Genomic DNA, 15614 nt, shown 5'->3' with positions numbered 1-15614 from the left:
TATATCTTCTACAATTTTGCGGGGCATAAGAAGAAACGAATTATTGCGTTATACAGTTTAGATAAAAGAAAATTATGATCCGTATATTAGAGAGACAAATTGCTCCTTAATGGAAATTAGTCATTAGTTCAGTCACGTGTAAGTACGTAATATTCACAAGAGTGCCGGGCTGAATGGCTCAGGCGGTTAAGGCGCTGGCTCTCTGAGCCCAGTTTGGCAGGTTCGATACTGGCTGAGTCCGGTGGTATTCGAAGGTGCTCAGATACGTCAGCCGTAGATTTACTGGCATGTAAAAGAACTCCTGTAGGACAAAATTTTGGCACCTCAGCATCTGCGAAAACTGTAAAAATTAGTTATTGGGACGTAAAACCAATAACATTGTTATTGATATAGAACTTTCTGACAGTCGCAGTACAAAAGCAAGAATAAAGTACAATAGGTCTTCTCTGTAATATTTGTGTTAGGTGGAGTTTGTAACAGCGTTTATTTCCCACTCTACCTTCCCAAGAGAATCTCTGATGGATATGGCTAATTTGGAAATGAATTTGTCAAGCGATCTGGTTGACACGATGCCATCTCAAGGTCCAGGCTGAATGGTGTGAAATTGGTGACTAGGCACACGAAGGTAGACTCCCAGGCCTTGTGCGGAAAATGTGCGACTGGGAGGAGTAACATCTTAAAGAGAACATCTCTTCGACGCCAAAATAAAATAGCAACTTGGAATGTAAGGGGACTCTTGTTACCTGGGAAACTTCAGATCATTGAGAAGGAAATGGAAAACCACAATCTAGACTTGCTAGGTCTGTCTGAAACATACTGGAAAGGTAATGGCTTTTTCTGCACCGCAAAGGGTAATACGGTGTACTTTTCTGGACCAGATAATGAAAGCGCCAATGGCATTGCAGTAATTGTCCCTCTGCATTTGGCAAATCTAGTGGATGGATGTTCATGTGTTAATGACACAATCATCCACTTAGCACTTAAGGCAGAGCCATGTAAACTCCATATCATTCAAGTGTGTGCGCTTACATCTGTTTTGAGCGAAGAAGAAATCAAGAAATTCTATGGAGAACTAGATGATGTAATGAAGAATATCCCAAGTAAGGAAATGTCAGTGGTTCTTGGAGACTTTAATGCAAAGATTGGACAAACGAACATTGAGAGCGAGTTTAGACACGTCTTGGGCCGTTATGGCATTGGAAAGCAAAATGATAGTGGAGAGAGGCTACTACAGTTTTGTATGGAACCTGAATTATGTGTAACCAACACATTCCTTCAACATCATATTCGTCGACTGTATGCATGGTGCTCCCCTGATGGTCTTCATAGAAATCAGATTGATTTTATATTGGTTAACAAATCCTCTGTCATCAATGCAAAAACATACCCTGGTGCAGATTACCAACTACTGTTTATGGTGTTCCGGTTGAAACTCAGAGGCATGCGCCGTGTACCTTATAAAATGCAAAAGGTGGAAGGTGAAAACTCGAGGAGTTTTGGTGCGGAAATCCAAAATATTCTTTTGAACACTAGAAGGGAGCACTGATGAAGGGTCTACATGGGAAGACCTCAAACAAAATATAGTCACCATTGCAATGAAACATTCTTCTCCAATATAGAGTCATCGTAAGTGTTGGATCAGTGATCATATGTGGCAGCTCATAGAACAGCAGAAACAACTGAAAGAAACAGGTTTGCACATTCAAGACAGATACTTTAAGCTGTGTCGTGAAATCGAACGTAATTGCCGCTTAGACAAACATAAGTATCTGTCAGGAATCTGTGAAGAAATTGAAGCTCATGCCCATCACAATGAGACACGAGGTACATATATGCCGTAAAGTAAAATAACTGTCAAATAAATACAAACCTTGTGTATGGTCCATAGAAGATTCTAATGGTCATAGGATACATGATTTTGAAATTGTATTGAATAGATGGAAACAGTACTGTGAGGAGTTGTATAAAGAAACAGTACAGCCGATGATTGAATGGCGAGATTTTGAACTAGAACCAGGCATCTTACTTCAGGAAACAAAAGGGACAATCACATCGTTGCGACTGCACAAAGCACCTGGTTTTCACAACATAACGGCTGAACTACTGAAAGAGACGAGCGATATTGGTGCTAAAATTATCACAGACATTTGCAATAAAATATGGAGAAATGGTAACTGGCCAGCTGACTGTGTTACATCCATCTTCATCCTCTTTCATAAAAAGGGCTCAACAATGAAATGTGATAATTATATGACTTTATCATTAATCTCCCATGCTAGCAAGATCATGTTCTATATATCTTGAAAGACAGACTCCAAAATTATATTAGTTCACAGATTCCTCGTGAACAAGCTGGTTTAGTCAAAGGAAAAGGCACGAGAGAACAGCTATTGAATTGAAAAGAGCAGAGAATTCCAGCGTCCTATGATCATTTGCATTCTAGACTATAGGAAAGCCTTTGATTGTGTTCATTGGAAGAAACTTTGGCAAGTGTTATTGGAAATGGGCATTCCAAAACATCATATCTGGTTGATAAAGAATCTATATGAGTCTAACACAGCAGTTATCAGGATAAATGGCAAGATGTCTGAAATCTTCAAGACACAAAAGGGCATTCGCCAAAACTGTATATTGTCACCCCAGCTTTGTAATATTTATGGCGAGTACATCATGAGAACTGCATTGGTTGGATGCAGTGGTGGATTTCCTATTGGTGGCAGAAAGATATCGAATCTCCGATATGCAGATGACACTGTATTGATTGCCATGGATGAGGCAGAACTGAGAGCATCAGTTTGGGCTTGCAGATCAACATGCAAAAGACAAAAATTATGGTAGTTGATAGGCCTGGCAAGCTGAACGAACTCAGTGCCTTCAGCGAAATGGAAATGGTTTCAGAAATGTTGTGCCTGGGTGCCATTATAACTAGCAACAACAGCTGAAAAATAGAGATCAGGAGAAGGATTGCCATGGCCAAGAACATCATGTCTCAGATATCTCATATTTGGAAGGATTGCTCCATTTCTGTAAAGCTAAAGATGAGACACTGGTATTCTCTATCTTCCTCTAAGGTGCTGAAATGTGGACTTTGCGAACTTCAGATTTGAATAAGATCAACTCATTCAAGATGTGGTGCTGGAGAAGAATGCTTTGCATTCCTTGGACAGCATTTCGAACCAACGAATCCATCCTCAAGGAGCTGAACATCACTACCAAGTTATCGGCAAAATATCAACAGAGGATTCTCCAATTCTTTGGAAATACTGTATTATGCCTCATGGAGAAGGAAGCCTTGAAAAGCACATAATCTTGGGAAACGTGCCTGGGAAGAGGGAGCATGAACGAGCACCTTTACGCTGGACAGATAGCATAAAACATGCAACAGAGACATCGTTCACACAATCTACCCATATAGCAGAAGACCGTGGAGGATGGAAACGTATACAAAGGAATATCTTCAGAGATCACGATCCTCAGGATTGAGGAACCGATATAGACAGTTATTTCCCAGCATTTTTCACAGCATTCTTCCTCGACTCATAATTTTTGAAGACTCACATATCATTCATTGCAAATGGAGAACATTACGCGCACTACTTAAGTCAAATACTAACGCCTACAACAGGATAAAGTTTCCCTCTCGACTTCAGCGTAACACCAACGCCACTGGTCGCGCGGTGAGAGAACCTCTCACACAGGGCACACAAACTCGTACGAATCTTTGTTCCGACTAGAGAAGGGGATGCTTACCCTTCAAATGTGAATCGCCTTCCTCACGGCAGTTACCAACTCAGGTAGAAGAGGGAACAGTCACCTTCGTTGCATCGCTTAGAAGTAAACTCACAATACAAAATAATGTGAGAGAAAATCTCATATAGCGACCACTCGCAGGTTAAGAACTGTTTCTTTTTGCTGACAATTGTAGAGCCAGTAAACTGGCAGCAAGTGTGTAAAAAATATGAATAGCGGCCACACAGCTACTCTGACAAGAGTCACCACTACTGCTGTCCAATTCGTCTACATTCACTGTTTGTTTGCTGCGAGCCTGTTTTATATCCCCAGTGATGAAGTTCCAGACATTTTGAGGTGCAGCTGGAATGAGATTAGCCCCTGCTACTTTGGACGAAACACTGTTAGTTTCACGAAAAGGCCTAAACAGCTTACATGTTCTTAAAATTTGCAATCGATGAAATTAAATTATGGTTTCCTTCTGGGAAGTTAATTATTGATATAACAAATATGTATTTTACAAATTGGCCAAAGAATAAATATATTAAAATAAACTTGTTTTCATAGCATAGCAAGACATGAAAGTAGCGAGAATGATTGCTGGTACAAACATGTGGGAACAATGGCAGGAGGATACTCGGAATGAGCAGATAAAGACCAAGTTAAAAATGAACTTGTTGGATGAAGCTGTATGCATAAACCGGCTTTGGTGGTGGGGGCATGGGAGGCAAATGGAGGAGGATAGGTTACCTAGGAGAATAGACTCTGTTATGGGGGGTAAGAGTAGAGGGAGACCAAGAAGACGATGGCTAGACTCAGTTTCTAATGATTTAAAGATAAGAGGTATAGAAATAAATGAGGCCACAGTACTAGTTGCAAATAGAGGATTGTGGCGACATTTGGTAAATTCACAGATGCTTGCAGACTGAACGCTGAAAGGCACAATGGTCTACAATGATGTTGAATGTATGTATGTCACAGCAAGAAACATATCTCCAAACCTCCCTTTTCACTTGGCTCTGTGCGCTCAGTCACTGCACACAGCAGCTGCATACAGACAGGTTCGAACATATGGCTGTTGACTGTCACAACATATGACTGCTGTTTACTTGTTTAGACTCCAGACGAATCCGATGAACTACTCAGTCAATTCAGTTAACCCCAATGCACCCGTAAGCCGACTGGTACGCGCTCGAGCGCCTGGGCCAGGACTCTGCAAACGGACTGGTACGCTAGGGTGCAAGGTCGCATATTGGAGACGTTTGTGATATCTGTTGGCTTTTTCTGGAAACATTTCTACTGGAAATCTGTTCTTGGTGTCTCATAGTGTCCCCAGAATGGTCTGGTATGCTTCTTTGGCAAGGAGAATTGATTAAAATATCGATCCAGAAATTGGTATTCTGTTGTTGATAAGATGGCTGAGAAGGAAGTTGCTTCATCACGCGATATGCTCAGTAATAGCGAAATTCAAAGCTTACTTGACATTTTAGGCTCTGATTTCAGCAGTGATAGTGAGGAAGAAGTTATTAGCGATCCTGTGTGTGTTATATCGAATTATTCAAGCAAGAGTGAAAGTGATTTGAATGAAAATGATGAGCAACCTGTTCAATGGAATTGGGTGCCTGAACAGAATTCTCCAATTATTCACAACTTTTCTGGAGCAAGTGGAGTGAATCCTGGTAGTGGTATACGTAGAAATGTAAGTAGAGATTTCATTTTCCGGAATTACTTAGATGACAACATTGTACAGTTCATAGCAGACGAAACTAATAGGTATACCAGTGCTGATCCCAACTTTTCTAAGACGAACTCGAATGAAATACGTGTATATATTGCTCTTGGCATTCTAATGGGACTGGTACAAAAACCAACTATTCAGAGTTACTACACCCTATTTTAGAACTGTCATGCCTTGCGGCAGATTTCTCGAACTGAGTAAATATTTACATCTGGCTAACAATGAGGTAGCTGATACTTCCGATCCTCTTAGAAAGTTGCGCCCGGTTATGGAAATGATTGATACCAAATTTAGAACATTCTACACACCCGGCAAGAACGTTTCATTAGATGAATCACTGATGAAGTGTAGAAGTCGCCTTCATTTCATTTAGTACAACAAATCTAAGCGAGCACGGTTTGGTGTAAAGTTTTATAAACTGTCTGACTCAAAGAATGGTAACGTACATTCCTTCAAAATTTATGTAGGTTGAGATAAAGTCAATGAAATGCCAGCTAGCAGCAAGATAGTGATAGATATGATGTCACAGAGTAATTTACTGGATCAGGGCTATTGTTTATATGTAGATAATTGCTATTCATCACCATATCTATACCTTTATTTACACTCAAAAGGGACAAATGTATGCGGAACAGTCAGAGCTAATAGGAAAAATATGCCCGAAGAAATAGGTAAGGTACAGCTTCAGAAAGGGGAGGCAACTATATATTCTTGCAACAATATGTGTGCGATCAAATGGAAAGACAAGAAAGATGTTTTGATGCTCTCAACAATGCATGGACTGGACTTCGCTTGCACTGGCAAGATTGACTGGAAGACTGGAGTTATCCCATTCAAACCCACAGCTATTATATCCTACAATGCTAACATGGGAGGTGTAGATTTAGGAGATCATCTTCTTAGTCAATTTCATGTTATGCGTAAAACACACAAGGCATACAAAAAGATTTTTTTAATATTTTGGATAGGGTCCTTCTGAATTCTCACATTCTGCACCGAATTGTCAATGGGACACAGGATAGAACATTTAATGTTTTCGAACAGAAATTGGCAGAAGAAATTATTGGTTGCTCATTTCAAGAGGGGGTTGTAGCTAGACGTTCTGTCACACCTGGAGAGTTACCATCAAGATTGACTGGCCGCCACTTCCCAATCAAAGAGGAGCCCTCTGCTGCAAAGGGTTCCAAAACAACAAAACGGTGTGTTGCGTGCCTGAAACACAAGCAGAGGAACGAGACCACGTGGCAGTGTGATCAGTGCAAAGTTCCACTTTGTATGGACCATTTCCAGCCATACCACACACTAAAGAACTTCTGAGGTAAGATAATAAAAAATTTAAGTTTCAAAGGGAATTTTTATGTGTTATATTTCTGTATTGTTCTGTTTTTGTGTCATGAGCAATAGCGTGGAATTTCTCAATAATATAAAACAGGTCCCACGATAATACGTGCAGCAGATCACCCACTATACTGTTTTAACTGAGGGCTTGCAATACCAAGGTTGCATACTAAAATGTCGGTGGATTCCTAGCATTGTCAGTGCACAGGGCGGGTGGGTGCATATGGGTTAATTCACAGTCAATGTGACTGCTCCATACACTGTACTGCTTGACACGTATCACTAAATAATGACTAGCACTCCTCTCCAACACTACTGCAATGTTGTAACGACACTTACTGCTTGCATCATTGCCAACACTGGCCACTGAATAGCGACCACACAACAAGTCTGATAACAGTCACCACTACTGCTGTCCAGTTCAACTACATTCACTGTTTGTTTGCGGCAAGCCTGTTTTATATCCCTGGTGATGAAGTTCCAGTCCTTTTGGGATACAGCTGGAATGAGAACATTCTGGTTACACCTTCGAGAAGATCCACAAGAAACAAGACGAAGAGAACAATAGAAGGGAGAGTCCATCACTGTACCCTCCGGCTGGGAGTTCCCAGTTGACTCACTAGTTCCTTCCAGGAAATACCGAAAGGGGCTATAGACAGAGGGCTGGCATGTAACAGTAGATATGTATACATACACGTAAGAAACAGCAAAGAGCAGAAGCTTTCTGTATAAGCAAGTCCGGATAGAGTACATGATAAACATACATATACTGGTAGGTCCGAAAACATTAATTGCTCAGTGAATAAATCTTTGTTCCAGACATACTTATACTTGCTTTGAGTTTGAATTATTTGTTGTTATGTTTTCGATACTTTTTTGAGTCTCTTTAAAGCCCAAGGCTCCCTTGCGTTAAAACGGTGTTCAAGTAGCAGCAGCAGCTGTAATCAAATAGCCCAAACAACATTCACTTTCTTGCATCAGGCTTTCGACTTTGATCTCTCCCATTCAGTTTCTTAACTAAGGTTAGGTTGAATGGAGAATCCCACCTTCCAATATTTATTTGTTTTTTTTATTGCTAGTCTATGTATTTATTTAACATAATCCAGCTTACAATCTAATTACAACATTAAAAAGTACATTTTTCATCCTAATATGGAACATCTTCAGCTAAAAAATATCAAAAATTAGCATAAACAAATAAAAACACTTATGATGATGATGATGATGATGATGATGATGATGATGATGATAAGATAAAATGTTCCTTCATTTTATTTCAAACTCGAACATTGACTCGTTGAGGTTTTAGCCCAACATGAAGGAACATTTTGTCTTATTATCATCATCATCATCATCATCATAAGTGTTTTTGTTTATTCCAATTTTTACTTTTTTCTTAGCTGAAGATGTTCCATATTAGGCATAAAGTATGTACTTTTTAATATTGTAATTAGATTTTAAGCTGGATTATGTTACATAAATAGACTAGCAATAAAGAAACAAATGAGTATTGGAAGGTGGGATTCTCCATTCAACGTAACCTTAGTTGAGTTGATGCCAGTATGGGACAAAAATGAGATTTATAAGTTGTATTTAATCGTGTTCTCTCCCCAACAGCATTAGGTTTACGAGGCTTTGAATGTGTTTTTTCACATTCATTCCTTGTAAACACTAGAATAGTATCTTATTTTTTTAAGTTCTGGTCTATGTCAGTCCTAGACTCTAGGGATTACAAGTATACACATTAATAACTGCCCCACAGTAACGTGGGTTATAAGATGTTCTCTATACATGTCTGTACTTGAGACTAAAGAGCTAAGAGATCACTAGATGTGTCAGAAGAATCAACAGTGTAGGAGACAAAACTTGTTTTCTTCCTAATAATTTGAAACAGCTTGTTCCAAAATTCTCCAATGCTCCTTTTTCTAAAATCTTAAATTGTTGTTTGTTACAGGCTTCGAGCTAATGTGCCAAAGAACCGCTACACTGATGTTCTCTGCTATGACCACAGTCGAGTCCTGCTCTCTCAGATGGATGGAGACACATGTAGTGATTATATTAATGCAAATTTTGTTGATGGTTACAAGCAGAAGAATGCCTTCATATCAACACAAGGTACCAGTGTTCTAATAATTAAGTGCCATGTGTTTAATGATGGAGAGATTAAATTGTACAAGGACCTGTTTTGGATTGGAAGTAGAGCAACCTTTTAAACTTTCACATTTACATAACAACTTAAAATACTTAAAGATTTTCCTCAAAACTTAAATTTAGAAATTTTGTAATGAAGTGATTTCTTTTTAAGTTCTTTGTACAATTTGGTTCATAATAATTATGCTACACGCAATTCATAATGTTAATGATGTGAGAAAGCTAACTAAGAGCAGTATGACAAGAAGCAGGTGAAGTGAACTCGTGTCCTCATCCTGAGGTGGTGCAGCTCTCCTCAGGCACACCCCCATTGGAGGTGAGCTGCATGTACCATTTCAACCACATACCAACCCTCCTGCCATTCTTAAATTTCTGGCAGTACCGGGAATCGAACCCGGGCCCCCAAGGACGGCAGCTAATAACACTAATCGTTACGCTACGGAGGCGGACAGAAGCAGATAGGAGAAGAAATGGTTGCAGACAGAGGAAAATAAATATGCAAGCAATAATATTTGCCTAGTTCTTTAATATAATGTAAATCTCAAAAATAATTTATAATTGCACACTCTTATGTATATGTATGGAAAACAGAAATGTAGGAACACGTGAAGCAATCCTGACTTAACGTCTGATCTTCGAGGATCGAACTTAGGAGGACAAGCCCACGTACATGGCATTCGTAGATATAGAAAGGGATTTCGATAATGTTAATTGGACCAAGCTATTTGAGATTCTGAAGGTGACTGGGATCAGATAACAAGAATGCAGAATTGTCTACAATCTTTATAAAAATCCGTCTGCAGTGATAAGAATTGAGGGCTTTTAAAAAGAAGCAACAATCCAGAAAGAAGTGAGGCAATGCTACAGTTTGTCCCCCTCACATTTTCAATGTTTATATAGAACAAGCGGTGAAGGAAATCAAAGATGAATTTGGGAAGAGAATCACAATCCAAGGAGAGAAAATTAAAACCCTGAAATTTGCTGATAATATTGTTATTTTTTCTAAGTCTGCAGAAGATGTGGAGAAATTGCTGAATGGTATGGACAGAGTCTGCACCCGAACGATGTCGGGTAATGCAGGATATATTAGATTAGGAAATGAAGTCTTAAAGGAAGTAGATGAATATTCTTACGTGGGTAGTAAAATAAGTAACAATGACAGAAGTAAGAAGGACATAAAATGCAACTAGCACAAACAAGGAAAGCCTTTTTGAAGAAAAGAAATTTGCTCACTTGGAACATTGATATAGGAAGAAGAAAGATGTTTTTGAAGACTTTCGTCTGGAGCGTAGCATTGTATGGAAGTGAAACATGGACGATAACCAGCTCAGACAGAAAGAGAATAGAAGTTTTTGAATGTAGTGTTACAGAAGAATGCTGAAGGTGAGTTGAAAAATAGATCAAATCACGAATAAAGAGATACTGAATTGATTCAGTGAGAGGAGATTGATTTGGCTTAATTGGACAAGAAGAAGAGCTAGAATGATAGAACACATCTTAAACACCCAGGACTTGTTCAGTTGTTTTTTGAGGGTAGTGTAGGCAGTAAGAATGATAGAGGTAGACCAAGGTATGAATATGAAAAGCAGATTAGTGCAGATGTAGGATGTAGTAGTGTCTGGCCCCGCCGTGTAGGGAGCAACGTGTCCGCCTGTCACCCAACAGCCCCAGGTTTGATTTCTGGTCAGGTCAGGGGTTTTTAATTGTAAATGATTAATATCCTTGGCCTGGGGACTGGGTGTTTGTGTCATCCTTAATGTTCCTTTCATCACATTCAACACTTTACACTTCCGCCATTTACATAATACTCGCAGGTTTCTCACATATGGTGCAAGTAGGGGCAAAAGATCTTCATAGGTCAACACTCCAAACAAATAGCATTTTAAAAGTTAAAAAAATAATTATAAAAAATGATCTAGTAGTTGTATAGAAATGAAAAGTCTAGCACAGCATAGTGTGGAATGGACAGCTGCATCAAACCAGTCTATAGATTGATGATTCAGACATCATCATTCATATTGTTGTTTTCTTTAAGTATCCTTCTGTTCTGCGTTTTCATTGTCTTGGTTTATTTCTTATAGGAAAAAGTTAATATAATCATAGTAAAAATATTAAATTGGTCATTAATTTACCATCTTTTATAACCTTGTCAGCACTGATATAAAATGACATTCTCTTTCTATAGAAATGTATCACGAAAGCTAACTTGCTATTTCCCTCTTGTATTATTTGTCTGCTCAGTCAGAAAAATAACAATTGTATTAAACTAGAAGTACCACTACCATTATAGTATCATTATGAAATAATGATAAAAGTATTAGTTCATTTTGTTTAGTTGTAAAATTGTAAAGATTACTTGTCTAAACAGTTTGTTAATTTTTAGGTCCCTTACCAAAGACTTGCTGTGACTTCTGGCGAATGGTGTGGGAGCAACAGGCATTGGTGGTTGTAATGACAACCCGTGTCGTGGAACGTGGTCGTACCAAATGTGCTCAGTATTGGGAGGCAGACGAAGGAGGCGTAGCAACGTATGGAAACTTCCAGATAACCACTACATCTGTAGAACAACATTCGGATTATACAGTCTCAAACCTTCAGCTCCTCAATCTCAAGGTATATTCTTATTTTTATTTTTTTTGTTTTAGACGGTCTGTTGAATTGGACAATTGTCACGACTGTACAACATTTTCCACTGTGATGCGTTAAGAACTATATTTGTAATTGTCAGCTGAGGATGACCCTTAAAGGGTCGAAACTGGTACTGTGAATGATAATATGTAAATAAATGTATTGATAAGGTGGAGGCTACAGTATCAATCTTATGTTGTATCTTTATCCAACTTACAATGCATATTGCAGCATATATACTGAAAGAAAAGTTAGTAAATTACATTTTAATATACAGTTAATTCCTATATCCCTGTTTATAGGCTTATGTCCCTATGTATAGGTCTCGTACTTATTGTAACTCTTCCTAATGTGCCTATGCGTTCTTTAATAATAATAATAATAATAATAATAATAATAATAATAATAATAATAATACATTTTATTTATTTTACATTATTAATCAATTATATAAAGGATTTCTTGATTTCCTATCAGTCCAATATTTTTTCATTCTGAGAGATGCTGCCTTCCTTTGTTCTGTTGAAAATAATAAGAATAATAATAATTGTTACAGGGATACCGTGGTTTACAGAGGTGAAAGAAGGTGCAGGCATGAATGAGTGGATTAATTTAAAACTTTAAAATTGGAGCTATATTTCTTCCTTATATCTTTCGTTTCTTTTCAAATTTCAAACTTTAAACTTTGCTAAACAAATCAGAAATCAGGTACAGAACTAGCTCGTGAGCTTGGGTAACAATGTGAGAAAAATCAGAATAATCAACTAATAACCAATTAACAACCTGAGCTTGAAGTTCCCTAATAACAAATTTTACATGAGCACTATTGGCTCCTTTCAACCAACAGTCAAGGAGACAGGTCTCCCAAATTTCACATCAGTGGAGGAGCGTCTTTGCTCTACAAGTTTACACTTTAGGAGACTATTGTTGAAATTTACAAGTTCCTGGCCTATCAAAGGCACAACCTACATTTAACTAAACGAACAGTATTTACTGTCTTATCAGCTTAACAGTCTAATTACCTTAAAATGAAATGAATAAAGCTGATTTTTTGCTTTACGTCGCACCAACTCAGATAGGTCTTATGGCGACGATGGGACAGGATAGGGCTAGGAGTGGGAAGGAATCGGCCGTGGCCTTAATTAAGGTACAGCCCCAGCATTTGCCTGGTGTGAAAATGGGAAACTACGGAAAACCATTTTCAGGGCTGCCGATAGTGGGGTTCGAACCTACTATCTCCCGAATACTGGATACTGGCCGCAATTAAGCGACTGCAGCTATCGAGCTCGGTAAAGCTGATTTTAACAGGGGTAACAAGTACCCATTCTTCATGGCCTTTGGTAAAAACAAAAGGTCAAAGTTACTGGCAATGTTAGGAGGCAAACCCTTGGACTCCTTGAAATTTACATGAAATGCTTAAAACCCTACTTGGGCTTATGGCCCGATGTTGCAGAGGCTAAGCCTATACTACGGAGGTGACTAGATGGAGAGAAGGTCTACAAAATTAAGAGATAATTTTAAAGGTTACAAAATCATAGTCACTTCAATATCCAGTTGAGAGAGAGCACACTTCCCTAAGTTCAAGTAAGTTCTTTAGATTTGTGTGAGAATTTACATTAAGAAATAAAGGTTACATGGTGAAAGAAAAATTGAAACCTTCCCCTCGAGGTAGCTTTCAAAGACAATTACGTTGTTAAGCAGAATCTGCCATTACCTTGAGCTGTTGGGCCTCCCAAAGATTGACGAGGGAGCCCTTTCCCCCTGCCTCTGCCACGAACACACACTAGCCTAGAGCGATCACAAAGACAACATGGCCTGAAATGTCCCAGCTTTCATAGTGGAGAGGAAGGTTCCAGATTTCTCTGGGTTGAAACCCTGACACGCCCACAATTTTTATTGGCCAATCAAATAAATATAAAAAACCGTGATTGGTTACTTAAATAAATATACAAAAAATTTAATTGGTAAAAATTTAGAGTTGGCAGGAAGTGATAGAAGTGTATATAACTTTTGAACACCAAAAATGAACTATAAACAATTCAGTTTAGGAAATATTGACATACAAAATTACTCTGAAAATTAATAGTACATTTCATCCCAAAGGGCGCAACATAAGTTGATAGTAGCAACATCTGTCGAGAAATGTTCAAACTGTTTCCAAAGGCGCTAGTTTTAAATGCATGGGGAGGTACAATAGCAATAATAATAATAATAATAATAATAATATAATAATAATAATAATAATAATAATAATAATACAAAATCAATCAATCAATCAATCAATCATCCTCAATCTTCTCTACAGCATATACAGACCAAGATGAGTTAGAAATTCTGACAATTGAACGTGCCAACTGTTCAGTCGCACTATTTTACGCACTATTTTATAATGCACCAAATGTTCCGTTCTCATTTAACCTTTTCATTCCAAACCTGTATACAATAGAAGTCCGTTATAGCGAGAATTCATAACAGCGAAAAATTTACTCGCTCTAACGGATTGTCATTATATCCGATTTTTGTATAAAAGTCGGAAAACCCCTCATGTACATTAAAATCGGTATGAAAGGGCAATCAGTTTGTTCAAAACTTTCGTTTCCGCAGATGATATCCACACTACGGCTTACTTGTTTTTTTTTTTTTTTTCGTAATCCGATACTACGTGAAAGTGGATGTTTAATTTCATTCTGAAAAAATATAGTACCGTATTTCTCCGAATCCAAGATGAACCCCACGTTTTCCTTCAAAAAATTTAAATCAGGCTCAAAGGATCTTTGTAAAATCATATGAATGCCTTGTTGTACAGTAGGCCTATGCATTTTTAGGCTAATTTTAGACGCTGAACATTGACTTTTGTCATGCCGTGTTTCATTTTTTTCTTTCTTTTTTCGGCTGCACAATTATTCTTTATTTCCGCAGGTTTAAGGACCTTAACTTAACATTGGCATCATACTACCGAAGAGAACCCGTTGAAAATTTTCGGGCAATACCTATTCCATGCGTCTCTACAATACAACGATCCATCAGGAAATTATTCTTGGTGTCTATAAAACTGTTACTTTTACGCAGCATCAGATATAACCGGCTACCGCTACATGCACGTCTCGCTTGCCGGGTTCGGCCAAATTCAGCGGCTAGCGAAGTATAGGCATAATCGCGGACATTGAATGTCCATGAACGAGTTTATTGCGCCATGGTATGGCCATTCCGCCCTTTCGTTTTTCGTGCATGTACCTCACAATTTCATCTTCAACTTCTTTAAAACATCCTTGTTGCGGACCACTGAATGCATTTTTTGTACAGTACGCATTTTTTTAGCTCTTTGTCTTCACACTAACGCCAAATATTGGCTTTAGTTAGGCCTATGCCATATTTTCGTGCGGCTGCACAATATTATTCTACATTTCCGAGTGTTTAATAACCATTAACTTAAAATTGGCATCATAATATCGACTAGAATCCGTTGATAATTTTCCGGCAATACCTTTTCCACGTAAGTTATCTTTACAATATGACTATCCATCACGAAAATATTCCTGCTGTCTATAAAACTTAATTTTACTAAGCGTCAAGTACAATACAATAGTACAATTACTAATCGACTCCGACATCTCCTTCGAATTCACAATGAAGTATTTATTTATTTTCCACCTAGTCGATACAATGATTGCCTAAGGCAATTTTTATTGGTCAAAAGTGGTACATGTTTCGTATATTATCAACATCTTCAGCCACATAACACAGTTTAGATGAAAAATATAAAATTGACAAAGTAATGCTTTAGAGGAAGTGTCCTTGAAATTAACATAAGATTGACAAGATTAAAACAAACAAATAACTCAAGAGAAAATATATAAAAATTATTTCTACAATAGAAAGCAGTCGTCAAGGAAACACTTGTACAATATTCCATAGAGAAATTGTCCTAATAAATATTCTTTTCTTAATAATCCATGAAAAAAGATCAATTTAAAAATTAAAAATTATACATTTTATAAGTAATTATCGAAATGAAGAAATCCTGATATCA

At 37.9% G+C, this 15614-nt stretch overlaps 1 protein-coding gene across 1 annotated transcript in view; it reads left to right on the top strand.

Annotated features, from left to right (window-relative positions):
- The window catches only part of LOC136858665 (tyrosine-protein phosphatase non-receptor type 9), a 524482-nt gene that overhangs the window by 484309 nt on the left and 24559 nt on the right, over positions 1–15614 (top strand). Inside the window, exons 6-7 of the mRNA XM_067138380.2 lie at positions 8760–8920; positions 11340–11569. Of these exons, the coding sequence (XP_066994481.1) occupies positions 8760–8920; positions 11340–11569 (391 nt within the window). The remainder of the gene's footprint in view (positions 1–8759; positions 8921–11339; positions 11570–15614) is intronic.

Source organism: Anabrus simplex, chromosome 1 (assembly GCF_040414725.1).
Source record: "Anabrus simplex isolate iqAnaSimp1 chromosome 1, ASM4041472v1, whole genome shotgun sequence".
Classification (NCBI taxonomy): Eukaryota; Metazoa; Arthropoda; class Insecta; order Orthoptera; family Tettigoniidae; genus Anabrus; species Anabrus simplex.
The sequence above is the reverse complement of the archived record's forward strand: the minus strand, read 5'-3'. Positions and strand labels throughout refer to the sequence as shown.